The sequence below is a fragment of the Talpa europaea genome (genome assembly GCF_964194135.1).
Source record: "Talpa europaea genome assembly, chromosome: 8".
Taxonomy (NCBI): Eukaryota; Metazoa; Chordata; class Mammalia; order Eulipotyphla; family Talpidae; genus Talpa; species Talpa europaea.
Window position 1 is genome coordinate 43,335,613 of NC_140075.1, and position 12,426 is coordinate 43,348,038.

Below are 12,426 nucleotides of genomic sequence, written 5' to 3' on the forward strand. Positions count from 1 at the left end.
CCCAACACTTACACACACATCCTGGGGTGCTGACGGTCTGGTCTGCCTGATACCCATCTTCTTTGTTGTAGGCCAGCAATCTTACGTGGTATTTTCTTCTGGGGTCTATAAAGAAACCAATAGGTGATAATTAGGATCAGTCTTCTAATTATGAATAAGGTTTCTACAGCCTTTCTAGGCTTTGGTTTGAAAATAATCTGAATGCATAACAGTTTTAAGTAAAACGAAACTTTCTTTCTTGCCCTATCCTACACAATGACTCAGCAATTCACCTTACTATGACAATGCTGTTATGACTAGCCACCAGTTATTAAAAGTTTGTATTACTTAACCACACTTCAAACAGTAATTTTACTACCACCACTACTCCTCCTCAACTCACGAGAGAGAGATTTTTTTCTCTATTTTAAGAGCCTGTCTTGGATGATGGATCACTTAGAAAAGTTATTCTCTGTGCAAGTTTTTTTGTTTATTTATTTGAGGACAATTTAGTCAAGAGTATGAAAGTCTAAGTGAGATTATTTTCCCTCAAAGTTAAGGAGAATTACAATTGTCATTCTCTAGTAACTTTGAAATTTTTTACATACATGTGTTATTTAAGCTGATTTCTAACTGTGCCCTTTCTGTTACAGAGCAACCCCGATATTAAACGGGTTCCTGGCTGTGGGTCCTCACCCGCGCGCTTTAAAGGGACTTTGCTTTGGGACATCCTTTTCCCCCTAACATTTCCACAAACTTGTATTTTGAAATTAAGAGGTAGTCACCAAGAAAGATTAATTGAAGCTCCCTCTACTGGTAATCATCAGATATCACAACAAGAAACTTGAAGTGTACAATACATATTAAAACAAAAAAAACTTCAGGCCTTTGAGGAAATAAATGATTTTAAAATTTAAATGATAAACTTTATAAGATAGTTTAAAATTTAATGAAATAAATAAATTTAAGTGTAAGTTTATGATAACCATTGAGGACTTGCTTAGGGTAAAAATACCGTTCAGAAATAATGTATTTCTCCCCCTCCTCCCCAGGTTTTTTGAAGCATAGTTTATAAAATTATAATAAAAGTTTGTATTTTTAAAGTTTACAAATTGATGTTTGATAATTGTACACACTGTAAAATGATCACATTAAAAAAATTTTACATTACTTAACCTCACTTCAAACCTCATCCTTTATACCTCATAAGTTACAATTTGTGTGTGTGTGTGTAAAACACTTATGATCTACACTCTTAACAAAATTTCAAGCATACAATATAGTACTGACAATGATTGTCACAAAGTTATATATTAACCTCCAGGAAATATTCATCTTATATAACTGAAACTTTGTACCCTTTCACCAACATCTCCACATTCCCCCACCCTCCAGATCCTGGCAACCACCATTCAACTCCCTGCTTCTAGAACTATTTTAGATCCCATATGTAAGTGAGATCATGTGGTAATTGTCTTTGTGTGTTTGTCTTACTTCACTTAGTATAATGTCCCCTAAGTTCATGCATATGTGTATATATAGGTATGAACAATATCTGTATGTACACGTACATAAATTTACATGTACACACACCCCACAGTTTATCCATCCACCCCACTGACAGACATTTACCTTGTTTCCGTATCTTGGTGATTGTGTGCATATCCTGGTTATTATATGCAATCAACATATCTTTTTGAAACAAAGATTCGCTTTGGATTTATACCCAGAAATAGGATTGTGGGTTCGGGTGGTAGTTAGTTTTTTTTGCTGATTTTAATATACTTTTATATTATACTCCTTTAAATAATAATAAAAAACAAATGTGCAAATAAATTCAGTGTTTCATAAGGTAAGGTAATCATCCTTAATAAATATATCCATTGTAATAAAGAATGTATGTCAAAGACTAAAAGTTATTACAGAATTCAAACATTTAAAAATTCAAAAATAAAATGTGGAATTTATTAAACTCTCCATAGTAATTTAAGAGTTTGTATACATATTTTTGAAACTGAAAAATGTATTCTAATATTTAACATTTAAGTGCTTTAAAAAGATGTCCTAAAATATGAAATTATCAATCTATGTCTTTGGATAAAATTAAAACTACAGAGGAAATGTTTATATACAATTTAGAAAAATTTCTGCACTTACAAGACAGGAAGGTAGAAAGACTAATAGCAATTGACTATTCTATAGAAAATGTTTTCTAAATACACAATATTATTTGAGCATCATAAAATTCTCTAAGATAGATGTCATTCCCATTTTATAAATTGTGATGATACATGTTCAATGTCACACAAAGATGAACCAAGAGTTTGTGGGTATTCCTATGACAAATGACAGGCTCTTTAAATTTACACAAATACGTGTGCCTTTGTCACAGCAATTAAGTGTATCTCCTTACACTGAATTTTGAAAATAGAAATTAGAAATTATCAGAAAACATAAAAACATCTGGATTTCATCACTCAAATGATTTCAACATTTAAACTGAAATTCTAAAATTCAGAAGGTTTCAGTTCAAATTAATGGCTATTTAATTTGAATCTGTTTTCTTCTCTCTTTCCTTCTAATATATTATTGAACATATTAGTCATGTGAATCTTAAGTTGTGTATTATAACTATGTAATAGGTCCTCTGAATAGGTACAGTTGGAATTCAATTGGCTCTGAAGTCTAATTCTTAATAAATTCAGAGTGCAAAATTGAAAAGAACATGTCTTCATTCTCTATTTAATTAGAAAAACATCATTAGGAAAACCTACAGTGTGTGAGCTAGTATATATCAAGAATGTAGCCAGAAAGGATAGAATTTGTTCAAAGTAGCACATATTCTCAAGGAGCTGGACTCTGGTAGAGCTGTATCATATAGAAAAATGTTAAGTACAGATGGAGCGATTAATCTTTTTTCCACTATGCAAATAACTGACTGACACTTTGTATTTTTCTAGAATGTTTGGGGTGTTTTTTATTGATTTTTTATTTTATATATTTTTACATCATTTTTCATTTTTGCACTATGTATGCATCTTCATCTTGGTTATAGTCCCCATACAATTTCCACCACCCTTGTTTTGATCCTACTCTCTCCCCCCCCAACCCCCATAGTGTGTTTCTGGTTTATAGTTGCTTGTTGCTTTTGATTCTTACTTTATTATAATTAGTCTTTTTCCTGGTCCCTCATTTAGGTTTTCTAAATTCCTACTATGAGTGAGACCATCCGGTATTTTTCTTTTTCTTTCTGGCTTATTTTGCTGAGCATGATCCCTTCCAGCTCCATCCATGTTGCTGCAAATGAAATGAGTTTATCTTTTTTGATTGCTGAGTGGTATTCCATCGTGTATATGTACCACATCTTCTCGATCCAGTCATCTATTTTAGGGTATTTGGATTTGTTTCCAAAGCTTAGCTATTGTAAATAGTACTGCCAAAAACATATGGGTGCAGGTGCCCTTTTGAATTAATGTTTCTGTGTCCTTTGGGTAAATAGCTAGGAGTGGAGTTGCTGGATCATATGGAAGCTCCATCTTTAGCAGACTGAGGAATCTTCACACAGTTCTCCATAGTGGTTTGCACTCCCACCAGCAGTGCAGGAGAGTTCCTTTTTATCCACAACCTTGCCAACATTTGTTGTTGCTAGTTTTTTTAATTTGTGCCATTCTCACTGGTGTAAGATGGTATCTCATTGTAGTTTTGATTTATATTTCCCTGATTACAAATGATGTTGTACATTTTTTCATAATGCCTGTTGTCCATTTGCATTTCCTCTTTGGAGAAGTTTCTTTTTAGCTCTTCAGCGCATTTTTTATTTTTTTATAATTTTTTTTAAAGATTTGTTTGTTTATTTATTTGTTTATTTATTTATTTATACAAGCACTGGGTACAGTCAGAAGCACGGGAGGGTAAGAGAATTCACCAGAGCCAGAGCGGGAGCAGAGCAGGCAGAGGCAGAAGGACCGAAGTACACTGCTGAGGGGAGCAGCAGGCGGCAGGAGAGGTCTGCGCGCCATGTGGGACCCTCGCCTAGCGGCCGGGGATTGAACCAGCGCTGCAGAGGCTGCGGGCAGCTTCACAACCCAGCGCTCACTGCTGCACCACCTGGGAGGCCCCAGCCCATATTTTTGACTGGGTTGTTTACTTTGTTTTGTTGAGTCTCATCAGGTCTTTGTAGACTTTTGTGGTAAGTCCTTTATTATTAGTGTTGTGTGCAAAAATTTTCTCCCAATCATTGGGGTGTCTCTTTGTTTTGGTTGCTGTCTCTCTTGCTGTGCAGAAGCTCTTTAATTTGATGGAGTCTCCTACTACATATTGTATTTTCTCTGATGTCTGTTTTCAGAGATGATAATAGTTGTCTGATATATTTTGGTGCTCCTTCATTTGGTGAGTATATGTTAATGAGTGTTATGTCTTCTTGATGTATTGTCCTCTTGATCATAATGTAGTGACCGTCTGGGTCCATTTTTACCTTTTTGAGTTTGAAATCTGTTTTATCTTATACAAGTATAGCTGTTCCTGCCTTCTTTTTTTGGTCCATTTGCTTGTAGGATTGTTTTCCATCCTTTTACTTTCAGTCTACTTTTATCTTTTGTAGTTAAATGTGTTTCCTGGAGGTAGCAAAATGTTGGGTTTTGTTTCTTAATCCAGCCTGCAATTCTGTGTCTATTTATTGAAGAGTTTAATCCATTTACAGTTAGTTAATATTGATACGTTAGTGTCTGTATTTGCCATTTTGTTTGTCTTTTCTGTGGTTTTATTTTTTTTCTTGTTTTGTTCTTATTCATCCCTTTGTTGGTTCCGGCTTTAGGACTCCCTGTAGTATTTTTTGGAGTGGGGGTTTAGTTGTAACGAAATTCTGGAGTTTCTGTTTGTCTGGGAAGGTCCTTATTCTTTCTTCATAGAGGAAGGAAAGCTTTGCAGGATAAGGTATTCTTGGTTGGCATTTGTTGTCTTGGAGTTTGTTGACTATGTCCCTCCACTCTTTCCCTGCCTATAGTGTTTCTCAGGAGAAATATGATGTCAGCCTGATTGGTTTTCCTTTGTATGTTACCTGTTTCTTCCCTCTTGTCAGCTTCATTATTTTTTCCTTGTCTTGGATTCTTGGGAGCTTTACTATTATGTGTTTTGCTGTATTTTTCCTTTCGTCGTGGAAGTTTGGTGTGCTTCTTGCTTCTTGTATGTCTATTTTCAACTCCTTCTTCATGCTTGGGAAGTTCTCTTCTATGATCTCCTTGAATATTTTCTCTGTTCCTTTGTCTCTCTACTCTCCTTCTGGGATTCCTATAACTCTTATATTCCCTTTCCTCATGGAGTCCTATAGTTCCTGAAGTCTTTCTTCATTCTTTTTCCTTCATATTTCTCTTTCCTTTTCTGTTTTGGTTCTTTTTATTTCTGTGTCTTCAAGAGTACTTATTCGTTCTTCCATTTCATCTATTCTGCTTTCACTGCTTTTCCCAGAGTTCTTTAGCTCCTCCATTAGTCCTTTGATCTCCTGCATTTCTTTCACTTCCCTCTTTAGGAACTCAATTTCATTCTTCTGATCATTGATTATTTTCCCCTTATCATTGTTTTCCTTTATGACTTCTCTCAGTTTTTTGATCATGGCAATTTTAAATTCTCTATCTGGAAGGCTCAGAAGTTCTTCCAAATCACTGCTGCAATCTGGTGGGTGATTTTCTTTTTGTGGTGTATCTTTTCCCTGAGGACTTGCTTGGTTGCTTGTAGTTTTTCTTCTCCCTGCTGCTTGTTTTCTAATTTGTCCTATTCATTGGGACACTGTGTCATTGGTACTGGCTGGCATCTCTTTGGTGTGGTTCTTCTGGGATGTCAGAAACTGGTGGTCCAGTCAAGTCCAATACTATTACGCCAGAATTCCAGTAGGGTGTGGTACTAAGGATATGTTGATTGGCGCTGTCCCTGGAAATCCATACCCTCTGTATTTATTTAATACCAGAGGTGGTCTTGAGGTCCCTCGGACTGCCCTGTGGTGGCTGGATCACCTCTGGGCACCTAATCGCTGGATCCCCTTCTGGATTCCCACTCAAGGCCAGATGAGGGACCTGGCTTGTGCATGCTTTTTGGCTCACCTCTGACTGTGGGGATAGCCCTTTTTCAGTTCCACACAGTTTTGGTGAGGTTGGGACTCAAAGCTCCCAGTCTTAAGGATGGCTTGTCTGGGAGGCTTCCCTGGCTCTTCCCTGCTCCCTCAGACTGCCCTGGTGGTGCCTGGATCCCCCTCTGAGTTCCAACTGGCAGCCAGTGGCAGGGCCTGGCTTGTGCGGGATTTCAGCTCACCTCTGACTGTGGGGTCAGCCCTTTCTCAGTTCCACACAGCTTTGGTGAGGTCTGGAGGCAGAACTCCCTGTCTTAAATATGGCGTGTTTTTTTTTTTTTTTTTAATAGGACCAACCCATCTCTAGTTTACCTCAGGTCAGCAAAAAGCGAAGTATGTACACCAGGTGCATGAGTCTCCTTTATATCCACACAGAAAAAGTAAAACACAATAACAGAAACAAAAAGAAAAGGTAAAACAAGAACTAGAAGTTCAGAAATTATTTCAGTAGAAAAAATAAAAGACATATGATGTGTAAAAAAGAATTTAAAGGAGAGGGAATATCAATTCACATTTGTCCACATATGATCTAATTTTTATGTCCTACAAAGTATTTCATTCAAAACAATAAAAAATGCCTGGTTGGGGGCCAAACTGAGCAGTGGCATGTGGATATGTCACATGTTCCTTGGTAACTTAAAAATATATGATTCCAATAGCAAAAATTAGTCACTATGTTATCTTTATTTGTTAACCCAGAAACCCTGGAATAACCTAATTAATTCTTATTCATCAGTGTTAGATATTTGATTTCATATGCTGTTTGTAAATTTAAGATGATACCAGGGTCCAAAATCCTCAAATAATGTTAGGATGAGCATTATCAGACAACAAGTGATCAAAAAGAAAGAAAACATAGAACTACATAATTATCAGAATTAGGGATACAGAGTAAAAAGTATTAAAAAGTATTAGGGATACAGAGAAATATATTAAATATACGTAAATGTACAAAAAATGTATCTCAGCATAAATAACATAAGTTCTCAAACTCTACAGTTCTGCAAAACCTAACAGGAACAAAGAGACCCAGGATCAATACTGTGAAATGCCACAGGGCAACAGTTTCCAAGGTCTGTTACAGCCCCTCTTGAGTCAAGCACTGCCACGTATGTGGTGCTCAGTTACATGAGATTCAGCAGACTTAGGCTATGTGGTTTAGGGGAAGAACAGCAGAGTCAGGAAGAGCGGCCACAAAGAATAGTGTAGGCCATCTCAAAACCCAATGAGAAAAAGAGAAGAAAAAGATAGAGGTTAGAGAGTTGGTTCCAGTTCCTTGAAGATTCAGCACAAGAGGCATAAAAATCACCCAACAGAGTTAATTTTTGATGGCCCTAGAAGTGAAGCTCAAATAGGTTATATTTCGACTTAGAGTTAAACTTGCTTAGAGATTTAGCACTGTATGAAAATGTAAGATCTTGAAAGCAAGCTCAAATTAATTTAACACAAATCTGACCCCACATATTTGATTTGTAACAATTCAGTTCTGGGGTATCCAGTTAGTATAAAGTGATCAAGGCCTCATGAATGAAGTTATTTTTCCTATATTAGGGAGTCAATCTTTGGTGACTGGCCAAAAAATGAAGATTTCCTTCCTGAAGTATTGCTATTGCTATGCTCTTTTTCTTTTCTCCACTGGCTCTATGACTTGCCTTACTTTTTTTCCCTTCTTGATTCATTCTCATCACCAGTTCATCTGCTTGCATTTGTTTCACATGAGAAATCAGAGCTAGAGTCAGGCAGGCCAAGAGATTTCAGGTATCAAATAAATATTTATCAAGTGCCTCCTAAAAGTCAGACATTGCATGAAAGACCCAAAGGAGACAGATTGGTAAATGGTCTGGATGTATTATTTACTAATTGTAAAACTTTGAACAAGTTTTTTAATTTTCTAAGCCTCATTTATTTTCATTTGGAAGACAGAGATATAATTCCTTATAGGTATTTTTAAAGGTATTAAAAGGAAATCACGCCAATTAAGCACTTTGTACAGTTCCTATAACTAGAAAATACACAACAGTATTGCCATTATGTGACTAAAGTTTCCTGCAAGAATGGAAAAGGTACTACTAAAAACATGGTGCACTTGAATTTGGGAATCACCTTTGTGAAGTCAAATGGATATCAAAGATGTATGTTCATACAAGCAAGGTCTAGAAACCAGAATACTACTAATTAGCAAATACTGGAGTCAATTTCTAACTATTCTCCATCTTCATTAATATCCCCCTGGTACAAAAATCCGGCAAAACCTGTCCAGTATGTGTCTTACTTGTATGTATAACTGAATAAACTATTTTGTGTTTAGTTTATGGTCACTAAGAATGTTTGCTGTTGTGGCAACCATGTCACATGGTATATAATCCTCTTAAATTCACCTTCGTTCACATCTTCTGAATTAATCTAGTAATCCTTTTCTGCTAACAAAGATATAACTGGTGACAATAAATGCTTTGGGAAACAAGTTAGTAGCTTTCTTCCCTAATGGAAGAATAATAGATGATTTCATGAGAGGAAAATATGTAAGAGTTTGGGGACTAGCATTAGAAACTTAAGCAAATGGACACAAAAAATTAATTCATTTTAATTATATCCACTTTCGACAATCAGGTGTGTATTACCCTCAATGACTATAACTGAGATCAATATAAGATCAATAAAATGAGATTCCTGCAATATCAAATTCTTTTAAAGATGCACTGATCAAGAACCTAATTCTGTTCTAAAAGTACATGATAAAACAATAATAGTGCATTAACTATATTTCTATGTAATATCTTAAGTAATCTGCTAAAACTTGTGATATAATATACCCATTTTTCATTGCAATATACTCCTAAAGAGCAAAATGCAACAACCCCAGCCTTCTTCCAGTGTTTACTTGCATAACTTGGAGTTCCTCAATTTCATCACTAGATGGCATCTGTGTGCCTGTAAGAGAATGTGATTCCAGCCACCAAGCTATGAAGGTGGGAGCTGAGCTGAAACTGATAAATTCAATCAGGTATATATAAAATATGGCTAGTGCTTAAGTTTCACTGAATTAAAGATTTTATGAAATGCAAAGCAGTAAAAAGGAAGAAGGGCTACCTTGCATCAGCTTTTATCATAGAAATAAATATTTCACATGAACTTGAAAAAACTCTGTGAGCTAGGTACTGTTTTTGTCATCTGTCCTTTATCAAGGAGTATGCTAAGAAAAACAGAAGGCAACTTCACAAATGATTCAGTGCTACTAGGAAGCTAAGAGAAGTCAAGCATAGTGGTTAAGGGCTGAGATGTCAGACCCTTATCACCTGGATTCCCATTCTACCTTGGCATAACTGCAATTTAGGGAAGAGTTACTTCTCTCTCTCTTCCTTGATAAAAATCATCTGTAAAATGGTATGGGCTGATAAGAAATCTACCTCTTAAGTTGCTGCCAGAAGAAAGTAAATTAATTCAATAAAGTGCTAGAAAGAATGTGTATAAGGACATCACCACCAATAATAATAGCGATAAACATAATATAACTAATAAAAATATCAATAGTAATACGAATTGCTATTAGTATCCCATGACTTCTAATCTCTGCTTTAGATTGGAAGGACAAGCTGGTGTAATGATTACAGTAGACTCTGGAACCAGACTACTTGGGGTTGATCCAGTTTCCTCATCTATAAAATAGGGATTAAATGAGTTATTATGTAAAAATGTCTAAATGTCTGGCATCTAATAGGTGCTTTGTAAAGCTAAATAAGAAAATCTAGAGGAATGGGTTGGTTTAGAAATTAGGAGATCTGGATTTTAATTTTGGATTTAGTAGCCATGTGGCAGCAAAGGGTAGTTTCCTGGAACTCAGTTTTCTCATCTCTAAGATTAGGAAGTTGAAGTATATCATTTGTTCTCAAATTTGTAATAGTGAACTAGGGGACGCAGGACAAAGTGCCATGCAAAACAGGAATAAATGCTACAAAGAGATATTAAAATTATAAGGGATTTCAAAAGAGTATGGCTGTTACTGAATGAGGGCTGCTCAGACTTCACAGAAGTAGTGGTGCATGGAGAGAAGAGATAGAGGCCAAGGGGAGAATACAAGTAAGGCCCTGAACAGGATGGATCAAGGGCCAGTACTAGGCTTTATGGCAGTAAAGGATGCATGAGTGAGAGTCAACATAGAAAAGTTAGGGTAGATGATAGGAGAGTTTTGACAGCAAGACTAGGCGCGGTGGGTTTTATTATATAATAAGACACAGAAGGCTGGTGATTAAATGGAATTTTTGAGAGAAAGGTTCAGTGAAAATGGGGAGATTCCAGTCTGTACTGACCAACAGAAAAAGGCTGTGTTTTGCAGAACAAATGGCATGCTAACAGAGGACATGCTAACAAGTGGAGCTGACCAGTGGGTGATTAAAGTGTGGGCTAGAGACTGCAGTTCTGATGGAGAATCATATTCAGCAATCATCTACACTGAAGATGGGTGCCAAGGGAGAATGATGATCATGGACTAGAAACCTTTGGGAAGAAAGTGGTCTTAGGAGTTGTCAGGTGACCTGGGAAGGTAAAATATCACGGGGCCCAAGAGTAAAAATTGACTGGCAAGACCCAAGGGTACAGAGGAGTCATCAAGGGTAAGAGTGAGGTGATACCCAAGTCCTTTAACAAAGTAAATTCATCAGGAAGGGGTAGATTTGGGGGTAACAGAAAACAGCGAAGTAGCAAGGAAGTTGTATGAAATGGAAGCAGAGCTTTAAGGGCAAAGAAATACATTATCTTCTGAAATGTACCAAAATATTGACACGGTATCTATCTCTGTGTGGGAGACTTTTTAGTTACTTTGTATTATAAATGTATATCTACATTTCCTATAATAAACATGAATTGCTTTGGTGGTGATAAAATAGTAAAAAACTGTTGGGGGAAATGTATTATCTTTTTTTGTGCCAACAAGTGATTGTGTACTACATATGCAATATCTTAAATTCTTCTTTTTTTTTCCCTAAGATTTATTTATTTATTTATACAAGCACTGGGTACAGTAAGAAGTGCGGGAGGGTGAGAGATTTCACCAGAGCAGGGAGCAGAACAGGCAGACTGACGAAGTACACTGCTGAGGTGAGCAGCACGCCATGTGGAACACTCACTGGCGGCTGGGGATTGAACCAGCGCTGCAGAGGCTGCGGGCAGCTTCGCAGCCCTGCGCTCAACCACTGCGCCAACGGGGAGGCCCAATATCTTAAATTATTCTTACAACCACCTTATAAAAAATTATTTTTACTTTATAGATATAATAAACTAGCTTTCCTTTCAAAATTAACCATTTTTCTATATAAAATATCCAAAAACTTCCCTGTTTTTTTCCAATGTTTTAAAATCTTCCTTATGAACATCAATTATTGTTTTTTCCACATATAGTCTTTTTTTTAAAAAAAAAAGTTCTGTGCTTCTAGGCCATTTTATATAGCCAGGTGATTTTATATTATATATATATAATGTTTGAGAAGCCAGATAGTAATATATATGAGAGCATGTATAATAAAAAACTTACATTCTAAAGAATGGCTGCCTCTCCTACTGAGTGACTTTGTGACTTAAACTCATTTTGGGCCCACTTCTGGTTGTAGGTTATCTCTGAAAGATGTGACGGGAGGAAGGGAGACAGAAAAGAAAAAGAGAGGAAGGAAGGTGAGGTTGTACATGGGTGATATTAATATAAATTCAAAGTAACGAAATACACAGAAGAACAAAAGCAAAATAATCATAGATGTAAACATAAAGGAAAAATTAACTGCACTTTAAGGGAAAAACATTTAAGAATATGAGCCCTATTGATTTTCACTATTATTTCATCCTTACACTTCTTTATTTAAGATACAAGAGGTTAAAACTAATAGGCTCACCTAAGGAAGCTCCTACCTTATACCTGCTCCCAAACATTATGAAGGCCAAGTGTTCCCTGATTGGAGATGAGCTCAGACAGTAAAACTGATGGGCATCAATTCAAACTATGTTAATTCTTTGTTATAACATTAACATGTCTGGCAGTTTGGTTTCCTGAAAAATGCACAGCAGAAAATGACTCTTTACATAGTATTTAGCTGTGGATCAACAATAAGAGAAAGCACTGTGGTCATGAAAACCAGGCCTTCATTTCTTTTCCTTGTTGCTTGTTGGTGAGAGGCTTTTTAAAGAGATCCTAACCAGAACAAGAAGGATGGGGCAAAATTAAGAGAAAACTCTGTCAGGACCATGAGAAAACTTTACAGAAGTAAGTTCACCTCTGACATAATTTTTAAAATTCCAATCTGGTGAAGACTTACTGAGTTTTAGTCCCCGTTTTTCTATGGAAA

At 36.2% G+C, this 12,426-nt stretch overlaps 1 protein-coding gene across 1 annotated transcript in view; it reads right to left on the reverse strand.

The window, feature by feature from the left end:
• Positions 1–12,426, reverse strand: part of PRTG (protogenin) — a gene marked incomplete at both ends in the record, with an annotated part of 121,695 nt that overhangs the window by 13,204 nt on the left and 96,065 nt on the right. Inside the window, one exon of the mRNA XM_084239481.1 lies at positions 13–105. Coding sequence (XP_084095607.1) covers positions 13–105 — 93 coding nt within the window. The remainder of the gene's footprint in view (positions 1–12; positions 106–12,426) is intronic.